Raw genomic sequence first — 14,707 nt, forward strand, 5'->3', positions numbered from 1 at the left:
TAAGTTTGAAATAGAGTAGTTGCTTTGGAAGATGATAATCAGGCATCCTCACAACATGACCAGTCCAACGAAGTTGAGGTTGAAGAATCAGTGCTTCAACAGCATATTGCTGTTGCTCCTGGTTCTAACTTTTAAGCTGCTGTTCCGCTCCCTGCTTCCCCCAAAGAAAGGACAGACTAGCAGCTATGGTTGTTGTTGATTGCAAATTATGTTTATTATATGCAGTGCTTTTTTCTGGGAGTACGCAGGGGTACGCATACCCCTAAACATTTTGTGAATCTAAGTCTGGCCTCATTGAGGGGCAGTATTTCAATGTGAGTAGGAAAATGAGAGTACCCCAAAATATATTTTTTTAGAAAAAAAAGCAAGCACTGATTATTTGTGAAATGCAATAAAATGCTTTTCTGAAATGCAGACACGCACTTGAAAGCAGAATGCAGAATAAGAGCAGGGATGCGATCTTGCCTGAATTGATTGGCTCCCTGATAACAGTTGCCTCAATTCTCCATATGTAGGGATAAGAATCGCAGATCTGCACTTTGGAGCCCCTCAAGAGCTGATTGGCTGCCAAGTGAAGCGGCGTTGGCCCGCCCCCGCTTCTCCATTCATAACCATTATCCATTCATCCACAGAGTTGCAGTCTCTGACTGGCTCCTTTTCTCGCGGCGGCGATTTTGATTTCGTTGCCTGCTGCTTCGGCTCCTCCTCTTGCTGCTCACCAGAGCTGCTCCGGATCAGGCAAAAAGGGGTCGCCTTGCTCCTCTCTCCGCCGGATTAGGAGCGCTACGAATTGCTGCTTTGGCCGGACGTGGAGACGGAAGGACACTCCGGCTCGGATCCGGTTTGCTCACCGATCTTGTCCCTCAAGATCTCTAAGGTGAGAGAGATTTATTGCTAAATAGGCGCGCCTCACCCGGCAGGACCCTTTCCTAGCATGTTGCGCGGAAGATACGTGTACACGGTCGTGTGAATGGCTATTATTTTGGGATACCCCCCTCTCTTTCCTTTGCTCCCTATCTCTGCTCTGCCCGGACTCGGAAAAATAAAGGTAATCTTTTTCTCCGAGCCCATTTGCAGATCCGGATCAAGGAGTTGAGCGAGATTTATGGCTCAACAAGTTTGCGCGTAACGCTGCGGGCTCCTTTCGTGGGGATGGCCTCACGTGTACACGATACGTGTGGGTGCGTTTCATGTAGCGATGGGAAGATGAATGACGGTGGTTCTTCCCCCCTGGCCTCGGTTTTGTCCTTCCTGGACATCACTGGCGATTCTTTAAAAGAATCGGGACTGCAGGTCTCTTTCCGCGAGCTGAGTGAGCTATAGAAATGAAGATGAAATGAAGGGTTCAGATTTCTCAGAAATTGCTGTTAAATTAGAAAGAAAAACGGGGCGGGGTGGGGGGGAGAGGCAGATGAATTTCTCAAGAAGCCGGAACTTCAATGTGTGTATCCGTCTTGTCTCATCTGCTTTGCGTGCAGAAGGTCCCGGGTTCAAATCCTGCCACCTCCAGGTGCGGGTTTTTGGGGCGCGCGGGTGGGGGAGTTTAGCTCCCAAAAATTCCAGCGCCATCCACGCTCTTTTTAGCACTTCCCACGATTGGCAGCGACGTGTTTGTGTTGCTGGATGTTTGTGTTATTTGTGTTGCTGGATGAGTGTTATAGGACTTTCCTATTGCACGCGGTTTTGCTCTCTGTTTGCACCTGGATTTTAACCGATTTAACCTCTCCATCTTTTACCTTGCTAGTTGGATAAGAGCCAAGTTTTTGTACACAGCAGCTAAGAAACGCGGCAAATAATATGGCGTTCACTTGTAATCTACATCATGGGAACCATCCTCATGATTTTTAAAAATGAAGTTAAAAGTGCCTCTCTCACATCCAGCCCCCGGTTTACCTCCTTTCCCATGTCGTTTAAACATAAACCTTTATTGTCGATTGCCTAGAGGTTTTATTTTAAAAAGTGGTGTGTGTGTTAAATAAAATAAAATACAAACGAAGCTGTTTCTGGACCAGGGATTTTCCAACAAGCTTCAGTGGCAAGCTTAAAAATATCCATGTTGACATTAAACACAGAAACAGAGAGAGAGAAAAACAAAAAAACCCACACATATACAAAAAAAGAAACAAGAATCCCTCTTTCTTAATTTCTCGTCTTTCATTAACTTATTTTCCTGACTTCCTCACGTCTCCCTTTTTTGTATCCCTCTTAAAAATTGGTTCAGCAAATTCATGACCTATTAGTTTATCTATTATTAATCCTATCTTACATTTTACCTTGTTGCTAGAATCTCTTCAATTCATTTCAATGTCTGTATTTTTGTATTTTGTAACTTGTATCTTTTTTTTGTTCTATGTATTTTTCTAAACTTTTTAAAACTTTTTCATTGATAAAACTTAATAAAATATTATATAAAAAAATATCCATGTTGATTTTCGATTGTACTTTGTGAATTACTTGGAATGCAAATGGCAAACATTAAAATACCATTCAAGAAAAAATATATATGAAGGAACAAAATGCAATTGAAAACCATTGAACACAGGAGGAATCTGTCCCCCTTTGTGATGAGATCTGCCTTTCCTAAATACTTGAGGGAGGGTGATCATCTTTCTTTCCAGGGTGTAGGAGAGGCATTTCTTTGATCCCACATATAAAACGTAATAAAACATTAAGCATTAAAAAGTTCCCCATATAGAGCTGCCTTCTGATGGCTTCTAAACGTTCTGTATTTTATCTCCTTGACATCTGATGGGAGGGCGTTGCACAGGGCTGGTCCCACTGCTGAGAAGGTCCATGCGGATGGGGCAGGGCTTACATTTCCCATTTCAGATTAAAGTTCACAGGGATCCTAACTGCTCCATCTCTCTTCCAGGTGTGGCTGCTTCAGGAGAAGGAGAGTGGTCCCTCACAACAGGAGTGGAGCCATGGCTGAGGAGAGGTACAGGAAGAGGATCCGGAGTGAAGTCACCTGTTCCATCTGCCTCAGTTACTTTACTCGTCCGGTGGAACTGGGCTGCAAGCACAACTTCTGCGAAGCCTGCATCTTGAGGTGCTGGGAGGAGTCTGGTGAGAGAACCAGGTGCCCCGAGTGCAGAGAGGCTGTCAAAACAGACTACAAGCAAAACATGCTTCTCACAAATATGGTCGGAATCATCAGTGAGTGGGATCATTCTGAGGAGAGAGAGGCTCAAAGGAGGCGCTCAGAATGTCAGAGGCACCAGAAGACCCTGGACCTCTTTTGCCGGGACGACGAAGCCCCCTTCTGTGGGGAGTGTGACACATCCCAAGGGCACAGCGGCCACAGGGTGGTTCCTGTGGAAGAAGCCGCCCAAGACTACAAGGTAAGAATGAACCATTCATAGGAACGGCTAGTATATATGATGGGAATTAAAATCATAGAATTGTAGACTTGGAAAAGATCCTGACGATCTAGTCCAACCCCCAGCAATGCAGGAAGATGCAGTTGTCCCATAAGGGGATCGGACCTGCAACCTTCATGTTATAAGCACCATGCTCTATCAAACTGAGCCATTCAGCAATCAAGGTTAAAGGCTGTCCATAAACCACTGTCTCCTTGAGTGAGCGTTTATCCCTCTAATCCTAGGTGTGTGGGAGGCAGTCTGCTGTCAACTGACTCTGCACATGCTCAGGAGGCCTCTCATCTAATTATTTTACACATCCTAAGATAGATATTGGCTTTTATGGGAATGAGGTTTGCTTTGCCGTAAAGACTCCACTGGATGTGTATATTAGGTATGATTGTGTAAAAAAATGATAGTTAAGCTGATCTAGAAAGATTGAACGATGTTAAGGTGGCCTTTCTAGGAAAAATAAATGCAGCTCAAATGAGTGCACTTTGTAAATTGCCTTTCCTGTTTCAGAATCTAATTCAAAGAGCAGAGCAAGGATTGCAAGTCAGGAAATAACTAATACATTGATTTATTTGGGATGGAAAGAAATGTACAATTGCTTTAAAAAGGCAATCAAATAATAAAATCTAGGAAGATGGCAGTTTGGGCATCTCAGAGATGCTTGCTGTTATAAAGTGGGAGTTGTGCAGTAGTTGGCATACTGGCGTAAATTAAAGATAAATATTTTTATGCAATGAAAAGTTGTAATAAAAATTTTAAGGTCTCACACACACACCACACACGCACATATATATACTTCATAAATGTACCAAGCAAACACTCACATAAATATATAAACCACAAGGCTGAAGCAGCACAGGAAGACAGTCCTGAAACCATTTTGACTCCCAAACTGACCAAATGTTTTCCCTGCAAGGAGGGAGGGGGTGAGGGAACCTTCCCATTGTCTCAGGAATTGAGTAATCACCATCTCAAAGAAATGGCCAGACTACCAGGAAAGGCAATCAGATAAGGCATTATCAGATAACCTGGCAGACAGGAAAAACAACAACATTCAAATTTCTGTTGTAGATCACCTTTTCTGTGATGTGGCTATGATGATTGTGGGGAGTGGTCTTGGCCTCCAGGGCAGGGAATTTCAAAATGTCTATATAAGGGTGGGCACACCTTTGGTCTGGGTCCTCCTCCGCTCTCCTGCGTGTGTGGGGGGGGCACCCTGTTGCAACAGCTTTAATAAAGATCAGGCTTACTAGCTGCTTTGCTTCTTAATATTCTCTGGTTGGCCTCTGTTATTTTCTCCTACCGATGGGGAACCTATAAGGGCAGATTTTGTTTGCAACAGTGTCAAAGGAGAATAGGGAAAAATAGTGTGATGGATCAGATCAAGAGGTGGAGATTTCTCCCCTTGGTTGTATTTCCATGTTAGCAAATCTATTTATATATACAGATACTGCCCTTCACAAAAAACCCCAACAACATTAGAGGCATAAAACAACGCTGCTTTCTCCTGTTGCCAGCCCTAAACTATGCAAAGAACTCAAGATCCGTGAGTTTTAAACCAGTTGTATTAATATAAGTATCACTGGTGCTTGATCTTAGGCTATTACTGCAGGGCTTGGTGTGCTGTTTCACAGGAGGCGCAGATTTCAGATTTACAGTCAAAGTTGAGATCCACGTGCTTGGATAAATGCAAGATCTTTTTTTTTTTTACAAAGCAAGCCGTTTGTTCCCACAGCATTAACCAAACAACACCCCCCCCCTCACCATGCTGCTGCTACAATCAACTAAATCTCAATTTTTATCATAGTTCTCCCTTCATTGCAAGTGTTTTTAAAATCCTGCCAATGTTTTCAATTGTTTACAATGTTCTTTCAAGTAACTTTAAAAAATTCTCCATTATTGAGTAAATGTATTGTCCTCTTGATCTCTGATCTTCCCGATCGTTTTCGCCAATTCAGTGTAGTCCATCATCTTTATCAGCCATTCTTCTTATGTAGGTAAGTTGTCCTCCTTCCATCTTTGGACAAGTAGCTTCCGAGCAGCTGTTGTGGCATACATAAATAGTCTCTTTAAATCCTTCGGTATTTCTGGACCTAAAATTCCTAATAAAAAAGCTTCAGGTTTTTTAAACAAAAGTTATTTTAAACATATTTTTCATCTCATTATAAATAATTTCCCAATATGCTCCCCCCCCCACATGTCCACATCCTTCCTTCTGTTTACACTTCCAACATGTATCTGTGGCAGTTCTATACATTTTTGTCAATTTAGTAGGAGTTAGGTACCAACGATACATCATTTTCCTATACATGTAATTCTCTTTCAACGTATAACATGCTGTTAATTTTAGATCTTCCCTCCATATTTTTCCCCATGATGCCAATTGGATATTATATCCAATGTCCCTTGCCCATTGTATCATTACTGATTTCACTTCATCTTTAGTATACCATTCTAACAACAATTTATACATTTTTGAAACCAAAAATTCTTTTTTGAACCTTGAAGTTTCTGTATTAAAACCATTCCTTCTATCTTTCATAAACACATCATTTAGTTGGTGGCATTGCAGCCAGTATGTTACCAAATGTCCTCCATTTTTTATTTTCAATTGATCATCTACTTCAAATAACAACTCTTTATAAGTCACCCACTCACTTTTTGCATTAAGTTTTTTCACAGATAATGCCTCCAGTGGTGAGAGCCACCAGGATGTTTCTGTTCCAATATTTTTTTTATTTGTCCCACGGTTGGTAGATTTATGTTCTTACCATGTGGTTTAGGAAACCTTTATGCACTTTTGTCTTCTCATACCATAAATATGCATGCCAACCAAATCTATTGTTATGACCTTCTAAATCCAAAATATCCACATTCTTTAAATCAATCCAGTTCTGCAGCCAGCATAGACGGGATGCCTCATAGTATATTCTCAAATCTGGCAGGGAGAAGCCACCTCTTTCCTTAGTACAGTAGTACCTCCAGTTATGAAGGGGATCCATTACGGAGGCCCGGCTGCATCCCGAAAAAACGCAACTAGACTGCCGTTTCTGTGCAGGCATGCAGTGTGATTTGGCTCTTCTGCACAGGCGTGAGCGGCAAAACCTGGAAGTAACCCGTTCTGGTACTTCCGGGTTGCTGTGGGACGCAACTTGAAAAGACGCAACATGAAGTGGATGCAAAACGGGGTATGACTGTATTTCTTAACAATTTATACTTTATTCTTGGTTTTCTTCCCCTGCCAGAATAAATTTAGAGATAGCTCAACATTTCTCCATAACACTCATCAGTTGCAACTCTTGTAGGCTCAATACTCTGGATGGCAGAAGCAGGCTCTGCAGTCTCAGAACCCGGGGAACAATAACATAATTCAACTGTCCTCTCTCTTTCCTTTTCTTCTCTCTGTCTCACGGATGATTATGATGGTTATCTCCAAGAAACCTCTCACCAGGACCCAAATGGGAACTTTGGCTTTTCTTTTCAGGATCAGGTCTGCAGGGGTCTGGAGACTCTGAAGGGGATGAAGGCAGAAAACCTGAGGTATAATAGAAGAGCAGAAGACACCATTCAAAACCTGCTTGTAAGTGTCGCTCTTACTGGGAAGTAAGCAAATAATCAAAAGAACTAGTGTTTGGTGGGGGGATAAAAAAGTACACCCTGAAGCCATCAAGCAGCTCCACTCTTTTGGATGTCTATTTATTTGGGGACGCCTGTTCTGATGGGAAGGAAAATTTTCCTTTGCTTGAAAACTGACGCATCATCTGTGAAAATCTAAAAATTCAGAAGCACCCAGCCTGTTCCCCTGCAGTAATCCTCAAACCCTCTTTATGCTGCAGAAGGAGTGGCAATGTTGCTAACAGCCTGTTTTTCTTTCCATCTTTCTTGCAGGAGAAACTAACATCTGATAGGCAGAAGATGAAGGATGAATTTAAGCAACTACATTTGTTTCTGGAAAAATGGGAAAACCAGCTGCTGAAGGAGATGGAAGAGATGGAGAAAGAGATTACAAGGAAATTGAATGAGCAGCTGGGCTGGCTCTCCAGAGAAGTTGACTCTCTTCAAAATACCATCCGGGAGCTGGAGGAGAAGCTTCAGGAGCCCCCCAGTGAATTCCTGCAGGTAGGAGAGTGGCATAAGCAGCCCAAGCTTTTCTCCAGGTCAAGGCCACGACCAGACCAGTCTCTGCCTCTATCATTATTCACAAATGACGTTGCTTAGTTTTGTGGAGCTGGTAGCTGGTTCTCTTACGTTAGGTGCAGGAGCATTTAAGAGGACAAGGAGTGAATGCTCACCTTAATTTGTTACTTAACGATGATGGAATCAGATGTTTTCTGCTCTTGCCTGATGATGGGTCTGCTGCTGGCTCCCAAATTAGTGATGTTGCCTTCCTGGCCTGTTTGGGAGCTTCACAGAATCTGCTCTTGCCAAGAGGGGTCTGGCTTGGGTGGATCCCTTGGCCAGATCCTTGCAATGAACAGAGCCCTATTTTATGCCTTTTAAGGTGTGGGACAGTTTGTCATTTCAGGGCTTCTTTTAAGAAGTTTTTCCTTCTGTGGTTATATTACCTGAGTTGGGCAGAAAATAGGTGGACCCTTGGTCTGATACCTTACTGGTCCTCTTTTGTTCCTGCTCAGGGCTTCATTTAAGAGGCTGTGCTCTGATTTTATGACATTACCCTGCTTGGACTGGGGCATGGGGCGTGGGCTTTGATGTATGGCCAGTCGTGGAGGCTGAGTTCTCTCTTCTTTTTCTTTCCCCTGCAGGATATTAGAAGCACTGTGCAGAGGTAAGCAGATCCCTCTTATTTTCCTTTGCGCTTTGTGTTTCTGTGAAGGATGTGGACTGCAGGAAAACACCCGTTGTTCCCAAGGGAACAGTATGGGTCTTTGTGACCTCCAACTTTTAACAAATCAATAGGGGCCAACTTTTTTTCTAAAGTTCCTATTTTCCCTTCCAAAGTTCCTATTTTCCCTTCTATCTCTTGTTTCTGATTCTCTTTCTTTCTGTTTCCACCTGGTAGTCTCAACCATCTTCCAAAACAGGGATGTATCTAAGAAAGCATCAAACCATTGTTCACACTTTTATTCCCTGCACTGCTTATTTCAATATACGTTTCAGCTGACCTCTTATTATTCACCTTGAATCTGACCAGCCAGTTTCTTGATCCTCTCCCCTCTCCTCCTATTGATTCCTTTGGGAATTTGAGGTTGGATGGAAAGCCAGCTGGCATACTTAAACCTTTTATTTCTCCACAGGCATGAGGGGAGACAGGCATTTGAGGCTCCCAAGATTTTCCCTCCTGAATTTATGTGGGAAATCTTCGGCATCTTTGAAATATATCCATTTCTGAAAGTTATTGTGGAGCAGTTCAAAGGTATTGGCAGCAAGAATTTCATGCTGGATATTGAATTGGTCCATATGGGGTTGAGGAAAAACTCAAGGTGTCCTCTGTAATGCTAGGAGAGCCAGAAAAATTGAACTTGAGGGTCAGTAGGGAAGGTAACTTTAAATTTCACTGAGGGGGAAAGGAGGTCCTGCAACCACAGCTCAAAATGCCATTTGCTGAGACTGCCTCTCTCAGCCTGGTGCCTTCTGTTTGTTTGGACTCCAACTCCCATCAGCCCAGCTGATACTTAAAGTCCAACTTCCTCCTCTGTGGTCTACATCATCTTAGCATTAAGGCAACATGTTTATTTCTTCAGCAACCATGTCTCACCCACATGCAGATTTATGCAGGGACACTTGAAAAAACTCACACACTTCTGTGGCTGAAGCTTTGTATGACTTAAGGCCCACTGAAATTGGCCAGGGGGGGTGTGAGCGCAAGAATATTGTGGTGAATTTAATGATCAGTTTGGTAGTTTCAATGACACTCTGTCACAACTCAAGTTTAGCCAGGCCTTAGGCTACAACACTTTAAGGCAATAACCTTAAGAGGCAGATTTTCAAAAGCAGATAGTAGTTATCCTTGTGTATGCTGAGAGAGACAGAAGATCTCATAAGCAGAAGTCAAATGTGATTATTTGGAAACAAGTGAAAAGACAAACAAGGTTCTGGAAACCGAGGAATGGTTGAGGGAGTTAGGCATGTTTAGCCTGGAAAAAAGCAGACTGAGAGGACGATATTGTAGCCATCTTCAAATATCTAAAGGGCAAGTAAGATGGAGCAAGATTGTCTTCTCCTGCTCTGGAGGGTAGGACTCAAACCAATGGCTTCAATTTACAAGAAAGGGGATTGTGACTAAACAATGATATCAACTTTTTCTGTGTTATAACATTAATTAACACCACGCCGGTGTGTGATGCTTAATCTCTCTTGCTTTCCGTTTCACAGGCACTCTAACATCAGGACTCTCTCTGAAGAAAGGTAAGCTGAGGAGCCTCAATCAATCAATCAATCAATCATTTTATTTGCACTTCCCCTTTCCAATGTTAAGCCCATGCTCATGGGGGCTGGTGACATATAAATAATTACATAATAACACAAAATAGTCATATGCAATGAATAAAACATTAAAAAGTACACAAACAAATTGAACAACTTCCACCTAAATCATAAGATCTAAAATAAAGAAGTAACATAATAGCAGCAAAAGCCCTAACCAATGCCCAAACCCAAGAGTCTGTTTCACAGCCTCAGCTTTTGTAGCTGGAGTCAGTCCTGGCTAGGGGGAATAGGCTTGCAAGGCAGGGAGCAGGTCTTCAAGGGCTCACGGTCAAGATGGTCTGACAGAGAACCAGGAGGGAATGTGTGCTCTATCAGGAAGCTTTCTGCTTCCATCATCCCTGCTAGCGGGCTCTGAAACCACCACTGCATTAACTAAGGATAGCGGGGAAAGTTATCCATTGGGGGAGCTGTTGCGGCCAATGTGCCGATTGCTGGTGGGGCCACAGTGGACAGAACCAGTGTCCAAAGTCACTCCTTTTCTAAGATCCCAACCTTTTTTATTACTCCCCTTCTTCGTCCTTGGTCAGTTGGCTATTGGGAGAGAGAATTTCAAAGAGTTTTTGAATTTGGACAGAGGGCCAAAGCTGGGCCTAGCAGCGAAGCCGCAAGGAGGCCCCCAGTCCAGTCAGGAAAGGAACCCCCTTCCTCAATGATCCCTGGAGTGGATCTAAGCTCACAATGTCTATCCTCCCAGCTGATTCCTCTTTTCTTTTCTCCTCCTTTCTCTCCTCGCGACGCCAATAGCAAGTGTAACTCTGGACCCGGACACCGCTAATCCCCACCTGATCGTGTCTGAGGATCGTCGAAGTGCGAGGTGGGGAGAGGCACATCAAGAGCTGCCGGACAATCCCGAGAGATTCAGCGGACATCCCTTCGTGCTGGGGTGTGAGGAGTTTACAGCAGGGAGGCACTACTGGGAAGTCACCATGGACATTTCGGGTGAATGGGCTGTGGGGGTCGCCCGGAAGTCTGTGAGGAGAAAGGGCATGCTCTGCTTTACCCCTGAGGAAGGCATCTGGGGACTGAGGCAGCTGCGTAGCCTGCCTGCTGCGAAGCTGAGGAGGATCCGGGTGGCTGTCAATTATGCAGGGCGCCAAATTCTCTTTTTTGATGCTGATACAGGCAAGGCACACTACGTTAAAATGGCTGAATTCTCTCGAGAGCCCCTTCTGCCTATATTTTGGGTGGGGCCAGAAACCTGCCTTGAACTGCCTCCGGTGACACACTAGCCTGGCCACCCCTCCAGAAAAAAAAAGAGAAATGTGTGGAAAAGTAACTTCCAGATTGTTCCTTGATTTTTTTTAAATCAAAGGATTGTGTGCGCTTCTGTGTGTAGATGACATTAAAGAGATGACGACAAGTGCTAGAATGTGTCAGATTATTTTTCCATTGCATATCTGCCTGCCTCACCTCATAGTCTTGGTGCCTGAGGATAAATCAGACATCCCCCCCAAGACGTCTGGCCTAGGGGCACCTTTGCAATCCAGGAGACCATGGCAGGGAGCACAAATTACCAATTTCACAAAACAGAAACACGCAGTGTTAGAAAGCATAGATATATAAGCTAATTCCAAATGGCACCTTAAACCTATGTTACCGTCACCACAGTGGAATGTGCGGGCGCCATTTTGGCAGAGGCAATGCCATTCGTTATCATTATTATTCCTATTCATTTCATTTCTATACTGCTTTTTAAAGAAAAAATCTCAAAGAGGTTTACAACACATTAAAACATTGATAAATCACTTCTTTTGCATACCTCCTTAAGAAAGCTTAAGAGTGGCTGGGGGAACCCAGCCAAATGGGCGGGGTGGAATTAATAATAATAATTTATTATATATAGCTAGAGGGTCACCCAAGATTCACATGGTCACAGTTGGACCTGTGCCTGTCGCAAAAGCTGCCTGGGGGATTTCTAACACTGCAAACGGGATGATTGCACAAACCCCCCAATAAGAGGGGAAAAGCCTAGAACGTTCTCTCTCTTTTTAAGAGAAACAAAAAATAGAAAAAAACACCTGGCAACCCCCTTTCAAAATATAGGAAACTGCACCGGAGCAACGGCACTTTCTCTCCCTAGGCCAGCCCTCTGTTTCCTTTTCCCTCAGGTGAAATCCCCAGTAGAGATTGAATCACGAGCAATAGTGGGCTTTTTTTTGGGGGGGGGGAAACAGGTTGCAAGGAAACTTTATTATAACAGGTGTAAACAAGGAGTTTTGGTTCTTCGTCTTCCACCAAAATATAACAACCAGTGCTGCTGCTTTTTATGAAAATGAGTACGGTTTCAAGTTGTAGGCTGTATGCTGTTCAGGCTTAAGGTTACTTTCTTTTACACATCTTCCAGAGATCAGACTTCTCCCCACACACTTCAGGAATTTAGGATTTTAACTGGACTGTTTCCTTACAGACCCCAAATCCTCCTTTGCCTCAGAATCACGACTGCCCTTTCCTGTCAGAGTATTCCCTCTGAGGACCCTTTTTCTGTGTGGGACGGTGTCTTTTCTATTTTAACAGTGATCTGCGATTCTGAACTTGGGAATATATACTGTCAGTTCTCGGCTCTCCTCAGCTCTACCCCGTCAGAAGAAGAATCCCTCTCTCAGACCCCATGAATCCCTCACGCCTTCTCTCACTCCACTCCAACTGCCTCCCTTGGAACTCTGGCCAATCAGGAGCTGTTGCTAGGCTCCTTTGCGGGCAGGGAGGGGAAAAAACACACTAGATGACTCAACCATCTCAGTAAACAAACTTTTCTGTCACAGACGCCCCCCCCCCCCCATTAAAATAGAATATAATCGTGGTGGACGAAAAGCATGAAACAAGGTGTCTGAAGGGGTGGTTGTGCCCAGGGGTGCGTCACTGGGGACTCCAGCACCACCAAACAGCAGCCCATAAATATAAAGTCCTTTGGGCATCATCAGTCTGAGGGGTGAGCTTACTTCACTCCTCAGTTTGTAGTCCACACTCAAGGCTGCCCAGAAAATACAGAGTAACTCTGGTATCCTCATAATACTATTTATTGCTATCTTGCGTGGAAAGACACACTTTGCTTCGCAGGAGCCGCATTACATCCAAAGCCTCTCTCCACTCCAAGACTGAGAGGCAAACCCTGCCCAGGCATCATGCTTCAGTTGCCTGGGCCTTTCCCCTTGAATTTGAACTCTAGCCCTGGGCAAATTATCTCTGCTGCCTCTCCCTTGTATGCCTCAGGCCAGGGGTCAGCAACCTTTTTCAGCCACTGTCCCTCAGACTTTCTGGGGGTCCGGACTATATATTTTGGGGGGGCGGGAAATGACCGAATTCCTATGCCCCACAAACAATCCAGAGGTGCATTTTAAATAGGACACGTTCTACTCATGTAAAAACATGCTGGTTCCCTGGCCGGATTGAGAAAGCGATTGGTCTGCATCAGGTCCCCGGGCCTTAGTTTGCCTACACGTGCTCTAGACCAAGTGAGAGGAATCTTTAGCCCTCCTGATGCTGAAAGCCAGTGTGGTGTCATGGTGTTACCGGAAAAATCCGAGGGCTCCCTTGGACAAAACAAAGACACCAACAAGGATAACTTGGAGCAAAACAGCAGCCTGTAGGCTTGGCCTTTATTGAACTGTTGCAACAGGCTGTTCCCCTCACTTGCAAGAGAGAGGAAAGACTCAGAAAGATGGTGTGCAAGACCTTATAAAAACTTTTGAAATTCCCATCCTCTAGGTCAGGGGTCTGCAACCTGTGGCTCCGGAGCCGCATGTGGCTCTTTTACACCTTTGCTGCGGCTCCGGGGTGGATACTAGCGAGGGGAGGAGGCGCATTGTGCGCCCCGACACTCCCCACTGTGGCGGGCGCTGTGCTGGCTGTGACGTCGCATGGGGGCGGTGCGTGCATTAGTCACACACCGTCCCGACGTCACCTTCCCGCCCACCCGCTACATTGTAAGGGGCATGTACGCTGGTCACTGCATTGAAAGGGGGCATGTACGCTGGTCACTGTTTTGAAGGGGAGTGAAGAACACACACACACACACACACACACACACACACACACACACACAAAGGTAACTTGTTAATTTAACGTTTATTTCTATGAGCAGGAGTAATTCTGAGGGGTCAAACAAAGAAATAGTAAAAAAGTGACAAAAAAGTTATTTTTATAATGACGAGTGTGATGGGATGATGAGCTGCTTGTGCGTAAAATCGTAGTCCCTCAGAGTTTGTTCAAGCCCACAAACTTCTGTCTGTGACAGAGCCCCTCAGACATGGCTGCTCTAGTCACTTGCAGATTCCGACAGTGGTTGCTTTCGGAATCGTTTCCAGCATAAAAGTTCCTTAACGGAAACACGTCTTCTGGACTCGCGGCGTGACAGTTTCCGGCGAGGAGTGGGTCTCCCTATGGGAGCTTCAGATACCTCCCCACTGTTCTCACTGGACGTGTCCCTGAGCCCTCCCTCCTGCTCGCTTTCCCTCAGAGATCCACCTCTCCCTCTGCTGGTTCCTGCTTCAGCTGCTGAGTCTCTCCCAGCCTGCGTGAGCCCTTCCACCAGAGACCCACCTCTCCCCCTGCTGGTTCCTGCCTCAGCTGCTGAGTCTCTCCCAGCCTGCGTGAGCCCTTCCACCACCGGTTCCTCCGATGGCAGTTCCCTGACATCCACCTCCCCTCCAGGGGCCCCTTCACCCCCTCCCGTTCCCTCTCCTCTGGGGGGTGAGGAGGTAAAACCCTGAAAAGAATCCTCTTCATCTTCAGACGTCTCGAACATTTCCCTCCATCGGTCTCCGTTCCGGCTCGCTGACTCCTCCTCCTCCTCGGAATCTGTGAACCCCTCTAACTCCTCTTCTTCGTCGGTGGTGGCAAAGTATTCCCTCCGGAACCTCGCTACAGGCTGAGGTTTACGTGGGAACCTC

The 14,707-nt window shown here is 44.9% G+C and overlaps 1 protein-coding gene across 2 annotated transcripts in view; it reads left to right on the top strand.

Moving 5' to 3' along the window:
- The first annotated feature begins 2,768 nt into the window (after nt 1-2,768).
- LOC308580846 (E3 ubiquitin-protein ligase TRIM7-like) overlaps nt 2,769-14,707 on the top strand; it is a 79,827-nt gene continuing 67,888 nt past the window's right edge. Inside the window, exons 1-7 of one of the 2 annotated variants that reach the window (XM_081183071.1) lie at nt 2,769-3,341; nt 6,856-6,951; nt 7,260-7,490; nt 8,135-8,157; nt 8,627-8,745; nt 9,705-9,737; nt 10,563-12,816. In XM_081183071.1, coding sequence (XP_081039197.1) covers nt 2,925-3,341; nt 6,856-6,951; nt 7,260-7,490; nt 8,135-8,157; nt 8,627-8,745; nt 9,705-9,737; nt 10,563-11,047 — 1,404 coding nt within the window. In that variant the 5' untranslated portion in view covers nt 2,769-2,924 and the 3' untranslated portion in view covers nt 11,048-12,816. Of the gene's footprint in view, nt 3,342-6,855; nt 6,952-7,259; nt 7,491-8,134; nt 8,158-8,626; nt 8,746-9,704; nt 9,738-10,562; nt 12,817-14,707 lie in introns of those variants that run through there. The other variant, XM_081183072.1, reaches the window with a different exon arrangement.

The sequence above is a fragment of the Podarcis bocagei genome, assembly GCF_964188305.1.
Source record: "Podarcis bocagei genome assembly, chromosome: 2".
Classification (NCBI taxonomy): Eukaryota; Metazoa; Chordata; class Lepidosauria; order Squamata; family Lacertidae; genus Podarcis; species Podarcis bocagei.